At 26.8% G+C, this 14,430-nt stretch overlaps 3 protein-coding genes across 4 annotated transcripts; 2 read left to right on the top strand and 1 right to left on the bottom strand.

Annotated features, from left to right (window-relative positions):
• Window positions 1-800: 800 nt before the first annotated feature.
• On the top strand, window positions 801-3,105 carry LOC141536836 (ribonuclease Oy-like). The gene is made up of 2 exons (XM_074257600.1): window positions 801-2,117; window positions 2,803-3,105. Exons 1-2 carry the CDS (start codon window positions 1,608-1,610, stop codon window positions 2,965-2,967), a joined length of 675 nt encoding a protein of 224 aa, XP_074113701.1. The 5' UTR covers window positions 801-1,607; the 3' UTR covers window positions 2,968-3,105.
• A 127-nt stretch (window positions 3,106-3,232) lies between these two features.
• On the top strand, window positions 3,233-10,168 carry Sl (small wing phospholipase C gamma 1). 2 transcript variants are annotated; one of them, XM_074257583.1, is made up of 4 exons: window positions 3,233-3,550; window positions 4,449-5,426; window positions 6,336-6,542; window positions 6,971-10,168. In XM_074257583.1, the coding sequence occupies exons 2-4, from the start codon at window positions 4,477-4,479 to the stop codon at window positions 9,609-9,611; spliced, it is 3,798 nt and encodes a 1,265-aa protein (XP_074113684.1). In that variant the 5' UTR covers window positions 3,233-3,550; window positions 4,449-4,476; the 3' UTR covers window positions 9,612-10,168. The 2 variants fall into 2 exon arrangements, with proteins under 2 accessions (XP_074113684.1, XP_074113685.1); XM_074257584.1 differs by lacking the exon at window positions 3,233-3,550 and adding an exon at window positions 3,824-4,180.
• A 152-nt stretch (window positions 10,169-10,320) lies between these two features.
• Window positions 10,321-13,724, bottom strand: Eif2beta (eukaryotic translation initiation factor 2 subunit beta). Its single transcript, XM_074257596.1, has 6 exons — window positions 13,573-13,724; window positions 13,034-13,291; window positions 12,762-12,921; window positions 12,132-12,322; window positions 10,551-10,835; window positions 10,321-10,478 (listed from the first exon to the last, which is right to left on the bottom strand). Exons 1-6 carry the CDS (start codon window positions 13,588-13,590, stop codon window positions 10,434-10,436), a joined length of 957 nt encoding a protein of 318 aa, XP_074113697.1. The 5' UTR covers window positions 13,591-13,724; the 3' UTR covers window positions 10,321-10,433.
• Window positions 13,725-14,430: the final 706 nt, after the last annotated feature.

The raw sequence follows: 14,430 nt of genomic DNA, 5'->3' as shown, positions 1-14,430 counted from the left end.
AAATTTACAGATAAATTCTATGAAATCTCCCTGATTAAAAAAAAAGTATTGAGACAAAGAATAAAGTATTGGTTTTCCAGTCAATCCGATACTTTTCAATACTTTTTTCTTTGTCTCAATACTTTTTTTTATTCAGGGCTATAATAATATTATGTGATCGTTGCAGAGTAACTTCTTGAATTAAAATTATGTTTGATTATTGATTAAAAATCTAAATAATAATTTGTTAATAGTAAATTTAAAATTTTTATTATATGTGAAGAAATTTTTTTTTACTGATTATAAAAAAATAATTTGTCTTGAAGTACACTGTAAAAAATCAGAAAAATTAAAATTTTTGAAAAAATTCAAAACCGTGATATAAATTAGTTTGCAATGATGCTGACTCAAGTAATGCTTTTTAATTAATTACAATAAATTTCCAGTAATAATAACAGAAAAAGTTATATTATATTTACAGACTCGATTTATTAAATTTAGAGATTTATAATAACAGAATTTACCACGTGAAAATAACATAGTACTGTAAATATTACATGAGTCGACTTATAGATAGAATTTTGTAAATTTTACAAACTTTTCTATAAATTTTACAACGTAGTTTTTCCGTGTGAGATTCATTTTTAAATTATTCAATGATGATCTAATTAAAAATTTTCTTATTCTTTAATAATTTCATTAAAATAAGCAAGTAATTTTAATTAATTGAAAAAATACTAAAATTTTGCATTGTAATTAAAAAATTTCAAGTCTTTTTTTAACTTTCCGCTAAGGAAATTGAAAATTTTCAAAAATCGGGAAGTTATCGTTTTTACCCTGTCTTCCGAAAATCGAGTTTTCATCAGATCTTGACGTTTTGAGGTCCTAGAAAGCTTCCCTGAATATTTCCGCGATGGTGTCTGTATGTCTGTATGTATGTATGTATGTGTGTATGTATGTAAACCTCTCATAACTTTTGAACGGCTTGGCCAATTTGATCGCGGTTGGTGTCATTTGAAAGGGCTTGACCAAACTTAGATTTTGAATACAATTTGGACCGATTCCGACCGGTAGATTTTGAGGAATCTTAAAAAAACTACAAAAAAAAATTTTTTCAAATCAAGTTTTTTTGAATAACTTTTAAACGGCTCGATCGATCAATTCCAAAAACTAATCAGCTCTTAACATCGAAAAACCACGTCGATCGCCACCAAGCCGGTCAAAATCGGTTGATTCGTTCAAAAGTTATTGCGGGTTGAAAATTAAAAAAAAAGTGTTTTATTAAACTTCTATCAGAGTTTTGAGCTCGGAGAGCTCAAAACTACATAAAAAATATATTTTTGAACTCTTTGAGTTCAAAAACGTAATAAGCGCAATTTTGAGCGCTTAATTACGAAAGTAGCGGGAAGTTGCCAGGGTCAACCGTTTTTCTAATTTTTTTTTTAACAAATTTATAATGAATTGTTTTAATTTTATTTTTTAAATATTAGATATTTAATTTTAAAAACCTTAAAAAATTTTTATAGAATTGAAATATGAATTCAATAAAATTCTAAATTTACAGAAAAAAAAAACCAAGAACCAAAATAAGATTCTGCCACGAAAATGCACTCCAGCGCAATATAAGCATGAATTTCGACACACTAGTGTTGAGTCTGTCTTGGCCACCTACAGTATGTTACAAACATTTGAAAAAAAATCGAAGGGCATCTTGCAAATTTCCAATAAAAAACGAATGGTCCATCCATGGTCTATGGCCATCAAGAATTGCGAGAAGAGCTCCAGATTTTTGTAACTGTACACGGAAATATAATCCTGCTGAAATAGAGACTATAATGCCAGAACTCGAAAAAAAATGGATAAACGTATTAAACTACAGTGACTCGAACTTCCTTTGGAATCACGAATGGTCAAAACACGGGACTTGTGCCAGTGCTGTTGAATCGTTGAACACTCAGTTCAAGTATTTCAATCAAACTCTTAAGCTTTTTGATGAATATAATATATCTTTAATACTTAGCGAAAATGAAATTGAGTTAGAGGGTACTTACAAGCAGACAGAGATCCTGGAAGCCTTCGAAAAATCTCTGGGAAAACAGATTGGCATCAATTGTATCGTTCATTTTGAAAGTGACCGCGTAAGTTTTGTTAATTCTACAATTTAATTAATTATCGTCTAGTGTAAAAAATAATTTTCTTAAAATTGTCGTTTAAAATCTTAAATATTACACAAACCAAGACTATTTTTAAACTTTTTTAGGACGCCAAAAAAAAAATTCCGAGAGCAGATTTTTAAATTTCATGCTCCGGAAAATTATTACACAGAAAAAAAATTTTTTTGAATCAACTGTAAATTTTCTTAAATCAAGAAAATCTTAAAGAAGACTAAAAATTTCTTGAAAGAAGTTAAAATTTCTTGAACCAAGAAAATTATAAGGAAGACTGAAGTTATTTTGGAGCAAGAAGAAATTTTCTTGGCTTAAAAAAATTTAACTTCGTTCAAGAAATTTTAACTTCATTCAAGAAATTTTCAATCTTCCTTAAGATTTTCTTGATTTAAGAAAATTTACAGTTGACTCAAGACTTTCTTTCTTTCTGTGTACCCACCGCAGAAAAAAAAAAAAAAAAAAAAAAACAAAAATACATTACATCAGAAAGCTTTAAATTGATGCAGTGTATAAGTAACTGTGTTGTATTTGATGTAAATAAAAATTTTGTTTTAAATTTTGACTAGACTTTTTATAAATATATCTAGGTGATATGAAGTTCACCGGGTCGTCTAGTTTATTTATAAATTTTAAAAATTTATTTTCTTCTTTTCAGGTGAGGAAGTACTTCTTGGGCTTAATACATTTGTGCTTCGACAAAGCTTTCAACTTGATAGATTGTATTAAAAATAAACACTACCCGTCAAATTGTCCATCTGTTCTGAGTATTTCTGGGGAAGTAGAATATAGCGCTATGGAAGAAATATTACACCTAATTTGAAGTATTTCTTACCTGACGATAAACTTCTTTTTGTTCAATGCTTATAACGCTATGATAATACTGAATAATACTGAAAAATAAATTTATAACTTTTTAATTTAAATAAATATACAATATATAAAAATGAATCAAGGTAAAGTTACCAATTTAGTATATAGATTAAATTATAACTTACAGAATAAAAGTAGATGGCTCAAATCATTCAATGGTCTTGAAGGTAGATAAAAAATTATCAAGTGACAGCTTACTTTAATGTCATAATTTTGATTAAAAAATCTTAAAAAAACAACTCTGGCAAGGGTAGTACTACCTTAACGAATGAAAGTGTATATGAACTGTTTTAACTGACACTTGAATTTTTTTTCTACATTATTTTTATTATTATTATTATTATATTTTCTAAAAAACAGTCGGTAATTTATCAATCTTAAAAAAGTAACACTTCCACCCGCAAACAGATGGCGGCACAAGTTTGAACTTTAAAGAAAAAAACCGAAGATTTCCGAGTATCTCCGACGACGACTTTCGCTATGAGACGATTTTATTAAAAATTTATTTATAGTATAAAGTTAATAAATAAATTGTACGTATAATTTTATTTCATAATTTATTAATTTAATTATTTAATTATTTTCTACTCAAAATTTTATGAAGCGATGTATGATATTTTTTTTTTACTCAAATAAATTAATTATTAGTTGACTTATTGTGTTTTTCTTACGTCTCAATATATTGTTGAATAATTATAACAATAATATCGAGCATATTGTTATAAAGTTTTTATTGTAATTCAATATTTCAATATTGTTTTAATTTTAACAAATGATATTTAAACATTACCATATTGTGGGATATATTTTATCTAAAATTTTTTTATGATTACATTTTATCTGTTTAAAAAAAAATATTTATCAGTAAACTATCGTTGCGCATGATAATATCTATGTTTCCGAGGAGAAAAAAAATAATTTTTCGATAAAACCACTCGGTTTATATAAAAATAACTCTTTCTTCCGTGATGAGGTAGTGCATTTAGTTTTGCTCATTAATATTTTAATTTAAACAATTAAAAATTAACATAAATAATTAAATTTATATACTGTGAATTTGTTTATTTCAAATGCGTGCAAAAAATCAAATTAAATAATCATCACTGAGCTAACTGTTGCTCAACTTATGATAATTTATTTATTTTTTAATAAAAAAGAAAACTGTAAGTTATTTATGACACTGAAGGTGACATATTAAAAATTTTTTTAGAATTTTATAGCAATTTATTTATTATTATTCTTAAAAAAATATTATAAATATTAATAATTATTATAAAAAAAATATTAAAAAGTTTCACATGTGAAAATTCATAAAAATTGCAAGTGAAAATTTTTGTAAGAATTTTTTTATTATAATTGATTTGTCAAAATAATTTTTAAAATCAACAACTGACGGCTAATTTCAGCGTAATAGTTATTTATAACTTTTAGATTTTGTTGGAATAAATAAGTGGACAAAATGAGCGGAATAATACCAGAAATGGAGCAAATAATAAGCCAGCTAGAACGTGGCACATTGGTAACAAAATTTTTCCAGCGTAAAAAACCAGAGAAGAAAACATTAATGATACGCCGAGAAACGCGTCAAGTTATGTGGGCAAAACCTCAATCTCAAGCTCAGCGTACTTTTGATGGGTTCATTGAAATTCGTGAAATAAAGGACGTAGTTGTTGGAAAAAATTCACGAGAGTTTGATAAATGGCCTGAAGATTCTAAAAGAACTGAGTATTTCGGGTGCTTTATTATATATTATGGCTCTGAATTTCGCTTGAAGACACTATCAGCCTCAGCACTAAGCGAAAAAGAGTGTGAATTATGGGTAAAAGGCCTGCGATATCTAGTGCAAGATACAATAAAAGCACCCTACCCTCTGCAAGTTGAACGTTGGTTACGGAAAGAATTTTATTTCATGGAAAATACTGATGAAACGGTAACGCTCAAGGATATTAAAAGTTTCATGCCACGAGCTAGTTGTAAAATATCAACAAATAAATTGCGTCAAGTCTTTCAACAAGTCGACACACGTAATCGCACTGCATTAGGATTTGATGACTTTGTTGTTTTGTTTTATAAATTATTAATTGACTACACGACATTTCCCGACTGGAAAAAATTGTTAAGTTACTCATCCACTGAAAATACATTTAGCTTACAAGATTTTCAAAATTTTTTAACTCACCAACAGCATGATCAACTTTTGGGGAATAATAGTCATGATGTTTCACATTTTATGACTGACTATTTACAAGATCCACAGCGTCATGTGCAGGATCCATACTTTACATCGTTAGAATTTATTAATTTTTTATTTTCCAAGCACAACGATATTTGGAATCATGAGTTCGACAGTGTGACTCATGATATGACACGACCATTGTCACATTATTGGATAGCATCTTCACACAATACGTAATTATTTATTTATTTATTTAAATAAACAAACTCAACAGCTTAAGCCATATTTGGCTCTGCAGAGCCAAAAGGGCGTATAAAAATTTTTTTGTCACTCCCACTAACTTAAAAATTTTTATAACATTTAGATCTGTAAGAAAAGTGACTAAAAAATTTTTTTTTGTATACGCCCTTTTGGCTCTAAGACAAAAAAATTCTAAAGCCAAAAGGGCGTATCATTTTTTTTAATAATAATTAATTATTAGCCTTAAAAAAAGAATAACACCGGTAAAAATAATGACTCATTTTATTTAAATAATATGGATTAGAATTAAAAAAAAAAAAAATAATAGTAACAGTCTATTTGAAGAAAAATGTATTTGACTCAATAGCAAAATTTTCATTTTTATTAATTTTTGTACGTCAGGCACAGCTCCAAAAAAATACCATCGATATTACAAAAATCTGTGCTTTGATGATGGTAACAACTGATGAATTTGTTTTAAGATTAAAGTATTTTTTTAAAGTTTAGATTTATAAGTAATATACATTTATTATTTTTTACTTTCAGAAGCAAAATATAATGATAGTGGAGAAAGCATTGAAGTAGTATCTTGTTTAATTGATATTTTAGTTTCTTCTTTAATCAAATACATATTTTCTTCAAATAAAATGAGTAGAAGATTAATTATTTTTACCAGTGGTTTTTTTTTTTTGAAGAATAATAATTTATTATTATTAAAAAAAAAAATGATACGTCCTTTTGGCTTTCGAATTTTTTTATCTTAGAGTCAAAAAGGACGTATACAAAAAAAATTTTTTTAATCATTTTTCTTACAGATTATTTACTATTTCTTCTTACTATTGCATTAAACTATTTATTTATCTATAGTTTAATTTATATAAAAAAAAAATCTATTTTTGCAGATATTTGATGGGCGATCAAATAAGCAGTGAAAGTAGCTGTCAAGCTTACATAAGAGCATTGCGAGCTGGTTGTAGATGCATTGAACTGGATTGTTGGGACGGTCCTGATGGCATGCCATTTATATTTCACGGCCATACCTTGACAACGAAAATTAAATTTTTAGATGTTATCAAGACAATTAAAGAACACGCGTTCGTCACATCTGAGTAAGTTAATATTAAATTAGTTTATTTTACCGTAAAATGTTTTTTTAAAAATTCTTGTCACAAGAAATTAATTTTTTTAATTTTCAACAAATTTATTTTTTAGCTGAAGACATCAAAATTTTTATCACAGTAACTTTTTGTTGAAAAAAAGTTTTCTAGATGTGGGAAAAAAACAATTTTGAAAGTTTTCATCCAAAATTATTTTTTTCCCCACATTTAGAAAACTTTTTTTCAACAAAAAAGTTACTGTGATAAAAATTTTGATTTCTTCAGCTAAAAAATAAAATTGTTGAAAATTTTTAAAAAATTAATTTCTTGTAAAAAAAATGTTAATTTTTTTTTTTTTTTAATGTTAATTTAAAAAAAAAAAATTTTTTTTCTTTTTTCTATAATCAGTAATAATAAAATAATATTATTATATTTCACAGATATCCAGTAATTTTATCAATCGAAGACAACTGTACATTACCACAACAACGAAGAATGGCCGCAGCAATGCAAGAAGTATTTGGCGATATGTTATTAACGCAACCAGTAGAAAAAAATGAAACATGTCTTCCATCGCCTTACGCATTACGCGGTAAAATAATTTTAAAACACAAAAAACTCCCCGACGGAGTCGACGAGTCAACATTTATAGCTCGTAATAGTAGTAGTAGTTTTTGTAATAATAGTAATAGCAATAGTATTAGTAATAACAGTAACGGTGATAGTAATATCAGCAGTATTAATAGTAATAACAGCACTAATCAAACAAACATGAGTTATGAAATGGATCTACGTAATACCATAAAAAACGGTATACTGTATTTACATGACACGGCGGACGATAAATGGTACCCTCATTTTTTTATATTAACATCAAAGCATCTTTTTTATACCGACACATTTTCCCAAACTTCAGAAGTTGAAACTGAGGAAGAAGATGACATAGTGTCTTCATTGAACATTAATCGTCAAGGATTAGAGGGTGTACCAAATGATGAATTACATTTTGGAGAAAAATGGTTCCACGGTAAATTAGCACGTGGACGAGAAGAAGCTGATGAATTACTACGTCGGTATTCACGTTTAGGAGACGGTACTTTTCTAGTACGCGAGTGCGTGACATTTGTCGGCGATTATTGCTTGTCATTTTGGCGAAAAGATAAAGTTAATCACTGTCGCATTAAACTTAAACAGCAATACGGAAAAACGCAATATTATTTAATTGACAGTGTTTGTTTTGATAGTTTATACAGTTTAATAACGCATTATCGGAACAATTCACTGCGCAGTCAAGAATTTGTAATAACTTTACGAGAACCAGTTCCACAACCGTGCAAGCATGAAGAAAAAGAATGGTGGCATCCTGATTGCACGCGCACGCTTGCTGAAGATATTTTAAAACGTGTGCCAACAAATGGCTCATTTTTAGTGCGTCCAAGTGACAAAGAATTAAATACTTACGCGATATCATTTCGCGCGGAAAATAAAATTAAACACTGTCGGATTAAATTGGAAGGACGTTTGTACACTGTTGGTTCGATACAGTTTGAAAGTTTGGTCGAATTAGTTAATTATTATCAACGCAATCCGTTGTACAAAAAAACACGGCTGTCTAATTCAATCAGACGCAGCGACGTTGATGAAATCCTTTCGGAATCAGAGTACAATGGGAATAATGGTCATGGTAATGAGAGCAATGGTGATGGCAATGGCAATTGTCCTATTTATGGAATTCCTGGTTACATTGATCCAGCGACATTTATTTCCAGAGTTACTGTGAAAGCTATTTTTGACTACAAAGCCAGCCGTGATGATGAACTAACGTTTGTTAAGCATGCTATCATTACGAATGTACATAAGCAGGACGGTGGGTGGTGGCGTGGTGATTATGGCGGCAAAAAACAGCACTGGTTTCCGGAAAATTATGTTGAAGAAATAGAAACTAAGGACAGAAATAATTTTAATGGTAGCAGTTGCAGTAATAATAATATTGATTTGACTATTCAATCTGATTCAATGCTTGGTAATTTACAAAAAGGATCTTTTGATATTACTGGTGTTGTTGTTAAAGTTGAAACAGCTATTCCTGATAGAGAGGGAATTATTTGGCATCCTATTACAATTAAAAATCAAAATTTGTGCACGGTATTTCAAGCTGCCACTCAATCTGAAGAAACTGCTGAAGAGTGGATGAAAATTATCAATGAAACTGCTCAGCATGCTAATTTAAGGGAAAATCAAAGCAAGGAAATTGAACGAGCTTGGAGAATTGCTAAAGAAATGTCTAATCTTATTATTTATTTTAGATCAGTTCCGTTTGATATTGATCGTATAAATAAAAAAAATTTTGTCTACAATGAAATGAGCAGTTTTCCAGAAACAAAAGCGGAAAAATTAATTTGCCAAACGGAGCATAAATATTTTGTTAAGTATCATCAAATTCAATTTAGTCGTGTTTATCCAAAAGGCCAACGTATTGATTCATCTAATTATAATCCAATACCATTGTGGAATGCTGGATGTCAAATGGTAGCTCTTAATTATCAAACAGGTGATAAATCAATGCAATTGAATCAAGCTAAATTCCGTGAAAATGGTTTCACCGGATACATTCTTAAACCTGATTTTATGTTTAATGACAATTACAGTGCTTATGATAAAAAAATATTTAAAGACATTGAAGGTATGAGAATAAAATTAGTTGTAATTGGAGCTAGACATTTACACAAATCTGGTAAAAGTAATATTGCTAGTCCTTATGTTGAAGTTGAAATAATAGGCGCTGATTATGATAATGGTAATAAATTAACAACTAAAACTATTTCTGATAATGGATTTAATCCAATATGGAATGAATCTTGTGAATTTAATATTGTTAATGTTAATTTTGCGTTTATTAGATTTTTAGTTCAAGATGAAGATGTTTTTGGCGATTGTAATTTTATTGGACAAGCTACTTATCCAGTTAAATGTTTAAGAACTGGTTACCGTAGTGTTCCATTAAAAAATCAGTACAGTGAAGATCTTGAATTAGCTTCGTTGTTAGTACATATTACTATTACTAAATTAGTTAATAATTAAATTTATTCTATTAGACACGGAAAAAACAAGATGACACTGTATATCATCCTAGATTATACTCAGTGATATCTGTGGTGAAAAAAAATTTCAGATAGTAGATAGTATAATCTGGATTATACTCATTATAATCTGGATTATACTCATTATAATCTGGATTATACTCATTATAATCTGGATTATACTCATTATAATCTGGATTATACTCACTATAATCTGGATGATACTCACTATAATCTGGATTATACTAGCTACTATCTAAACTCTTTTTTCACACAATATAATCTGGAATAATATCCAGTGTCATCTTATTCTTTCTATGTATGTATAATCATATTCTATTTTGTAATCATACTTTTTTTTTATATACTAGTTGAATAATTATTAAAAAAAAATTAATTTATGTAATTTTTAATATTATAATATCGCTTATTTTTATTACTCATTTTTTACAAATTTTAATGACTATTTTTATGAATTTGAGAAATATAATCTCCAAATTTGTATATGAAATATTTTTCTTCTATGTAGTTGACAGAGAATTATATTTTTATTAAAAATAAAATATTAATAAAAATAATGATTATACTCAGTAGTAATTTTTTTATTCATCACTTGATAATTTATTTCAATTCATTATAATTCTTAATTATTAATTATTTTAATTAATTTAAAAATTTCTATGTTTGTAAAAAATTGCAAAAAAAAAATATTCGGTAAAGTTGAAAAATTTATTTACTGATACAATACGATTTTTAACAGAGACTTGGATTTTTTTTCTTCAATCAATGATATTTGTATAACATACAAATTATTGCAAGCTTCTTAAGCTGTTTTAGCTCGAATGGCAGCTCGTTTACCAGTAACAGCCTGTAATTGATAAACAAATATTATTAATGTTAAAAGAAATTAAATGATATGTATAATAACAATGATAATTACCTGGAAACCAGATTTAATGCTGGCTACAGAACATCTTGATCCACAAGTTTCACATTGCAAGAAGAAAAGTCTCGTATCTTTCTGTAAAATTGTATCAGGCGAACGACAAGTATGACATGTTACATACTCTTTAATGTATCTACGCAGAACATTCTCAATTTGTTTCTGTTGAAATCTTCCTTTAATAATAAGCTGACTATTACCGTCAACAGAACCACTTGTTCCTAATTCAGCTAACAAAAAGTCTAACAAATGTTTCGGTTGTCGATGCAGAGTTTTGCAAATCTGTAAAAAAAATTTATTTAAATTTCAAATCTCAATTTTATTTTACTTTTTTTTATGTTTTTCTCTTCTCTCAAATTTCTTAAGGAGGTCCTTTCGCCAATGTTAAATAAAAAATATTAGATTATCCATAAAATTAATTTTTATCTAATAGTTTAAGTCCTTATTTATCTGCTAGTGAAGTTTAATTTATTCTTCACCGTGGAAATTTTTGAAAAAAAATTTCTAAAAATGTTAGTATTTTTTCCGAGTCTTACGAGAAAGTCAGACCTTAACAACTTTCTCGAATTATGGTATTAACTACCGATTAGATGGGGTAAAAAAAAAAACTCAAAATAAGGTTTTCGAAATATTCAGGTTTGATTTTTTGCAATAAAATATATAGGTTGCCGTGGAATTTATGGAGAAATTAAAATTATAAAACCACAGAAAATTTTTAAGTAATCTACATTTAAATGCCGTCAGAACATTTGGCAACGTTGCGTAGCGCGCGAGCTTCAGACCATTCAATAAATTCAAACTAAACTTTAACGCACTTATGTTTTTCATTCATACTTATTAGTTAACTTATTGTTAACAAATTTTCATATTTCATAATCGAAAAATAAAACAATAATTAAAAAATACTAGCATTCTTGCCATGAGACATTAGAATGTTCTGGTTTTATGACTAAATATTTTTAATTAATTTATTTATTTACACTGACTGCAAAAATTGAAACGTGGTTAAGATTATATTGTGCAAATTAAAATGTAAACAACCGAAATATAACATTGCCAAATCACGGACAGGTTACTAACAGCTAACAAGAGTCAAATTAATTTTTGTATTTAGCTATTTTTTTTTTTTAATTTTCAAAATTTCAACGATTAATGCCTCGTATACTATTTTTTAATTTTAGGAATTTTTATGGGTTTTTTTCATTTAAATTATCGAATATTGACTACTACAATTGTTGCGACTCAACTGGAGCGAAAGGACTTCCTTAAATATCACTTCTCAATTTTATTGAACCTAGTACTTGTCTACGTGGACTAAGACTGTTGGAATTACCGTTAATTACCGTACAAATAGTGATTACAAATCATAAATTATCAATTATTAAAAATAAAAAAAATTTTTTTTTTTTTTATGTTTTTCTCTGCTCTCAAATCTCTTAAATCTATCTTCTCTTTGCAGATGTTATTTAATCTATATAAATATTAACTAAACATTCTACACATGAAAATGTAATCTATTAAATATACTTACGAAATTCCAATCAAAAATAAAAAATTTTTTCAAGTATAAATAATTACCTCAGTAAAGTTTGCAAACGATGATTTTTTCGTACCAATACGTACGACTTGCGGTGGTCTCATAACGAATTTCTGTTTTTTACCAGCAACCATATCAGGATTTTTCTCACGCATGATATTGAAAACTCGTAATAATAATTCATCATAAGTGTAATCTCTATCCGATCCTACCCACAGACTTGTATCCTCCACTGTAAAAAATTGCATATTTTAGTTAAATAAAATAATTAAAATTTTTAATTTATTTTCCAATTAAAAAATTGGTGAATATCAAAAAAAAAAAAAAAAAACTGAAGAAAAGAAAAATTGTAGAAACTAAGTTAAGCATGTGCATTGTATAGAATAAGTTATATATGTATATATTTATGTACATATATATGTTTTTTTTATATGTAAGACAATTAACAATTTTCATCAGCTGTCTTACCATACTCTGCACTTTGCTCAGAATGAGTGCAGCATGTTAACAAATAATATAACGGTAATAATAGTATTTATATTTAATTAGAGAAATGTATATGTGTATATATATATATATATATATATATATATATATATATATATATATATATATATATATATATAAATATAAAAATATACATATACATAGAGTGAAAAATAGATATATACCATTGTCTTTTTCATCATTATCCTTTTTGTCTTCTTTTGCTATCAATTCATCGAAATCTTTTTTTTTACTCTTTTTTTTCTTTTTCGTTTTGGAAAAGTCCATATCCAAATCAAGGTTATCATCAGCTGCTACCTCTTCGATCCTTGATTCCGTTGCATCCTAAATAATAATTAAAAAAATTAAATCATTAATTAATTTAAAAATTAAATTAATTTAATAAAATATTTTAAAATCTGAAAATTGATAAAAAATCAAATAAATAAAACTTCACCTCTTTTTTATTATCAGACACTGCATTCTCTCCATCGTCTAAATTAAATGTCTTCTTCTTTTTCTTTTTTTTCTTTCCGAAATTTTCCAAATCCAAGGCATCATCATCCTCGGGCAATTGTTGCTCCGGTTCTTGGTTTTCCTTATCGGTAACACCCTCGTTGGCTTCATTGCCACTACCAGCTTCTCCGCTAGCAGCATCCAAATCGAAGGTAGTCTTCTTTTTTTTCTTTTTTTTCTTGAGAGTAGGATCAAATATCTGCCAACACACAATCAAGTAAGTATACATCACACGAAAAATTAATTATTGGAGCCATTGATAAAAAAAAAAATAAAATAAAATTTAATAAGTTACTAATTATATAAATTTAATTATTTTTTGGTAGTTACATAATAAAAAGTTTATATATTTTAATCAAAATGAAAATTATAATAAAATTATGTCAAAAACAAGGTTATAAAAATCAATAGGCACTATAAATCTCAAATCCAATGTTTATGTAGTAAAAAAAATTATTGTGGGAAAAAATAATTACTAACCGAATCTTCTTCTTCCATATTTACTAAGATTTGGGATCAAATACTTTGATAATTAATAAACTTATTGAGATTTATATTTTTAACTAAAAAGCTTGACCAACGATGTCTATTGCATCAGATTCTAAAGACTTGGACTGACTTGTACAATTTGCTATACTAATAATTCAGTGTTTGACACTGTACATTTGTAATTGTTATACCACTAGATGGCAGTACTATTTTCAGCGCGCTTTTTTAAAATACTTTTTTCACTTTGTGTAATATTATTTGTTGATGACATTAAAGTTTAATGTCTAATTTTGTTTAAGAAAAAATTTTTTATTAAATTATTTTTTTTTTTATTAAATCAATTTTTTTTTAATTATTTTTTTTTTTATTAAAATAATTTTTTTTTTTATTGAATTAATTTTTTTTTTAATTAATTTTTCAGCAGTCACTTGATAATTTTTTAATTTGATTTAACAAATAAATATTTTCTAAAAAACAACTTCAAAAAAATTGCTTTACAATTTTTTAAAATTTCTACACGTCAATTTTTATTTCTCATTTATTTTTGCCATAATTTATTTGTTAAAAAAATTATAAAAATTAATAAATATCCACTAAATTAATTCTCATTATTCGTTGAAAGAAGAAATTGTGTTTTAACACAAAAGGACATTATATATGTTAAGAAGAAAATAAAAATTAATGGTACTGAAGTTTGCGGTCAGCTATCAATTTAAAAAAATTTTTTAACAAATTAATTACAATAAAAAAATGCTTCTAAAAATTTTCATTTGTAATTTTTATTAATTTTCACATGTGAAATTTTTTAATTAATTTTTTTTTTAGTAATTACATTATTATAAAATTTTA

Source organism: Cotesia typhae, unplaced genomic scaffold (assembly GCF_013202065.1).
Source record: "Cotesia typhae breed Kobodo isofemale line unplaced genomic scaffold, CoteBio_Ctyphae scaffold_45, whole genome shotgun sequence".
NCBI classification, from domain to species: domain Eukaryota; kingdom Metazoa; phylum Arthropoda; class Insecta; order Hymenoptera; family Braconidae; genus Cotesia; species Cotesia typhae.
The sequence above is the reverse complement of the archived record's forward strand: the minus strand, read 5'-3'. Positions and strand labels throughout refer to the sequence as shown.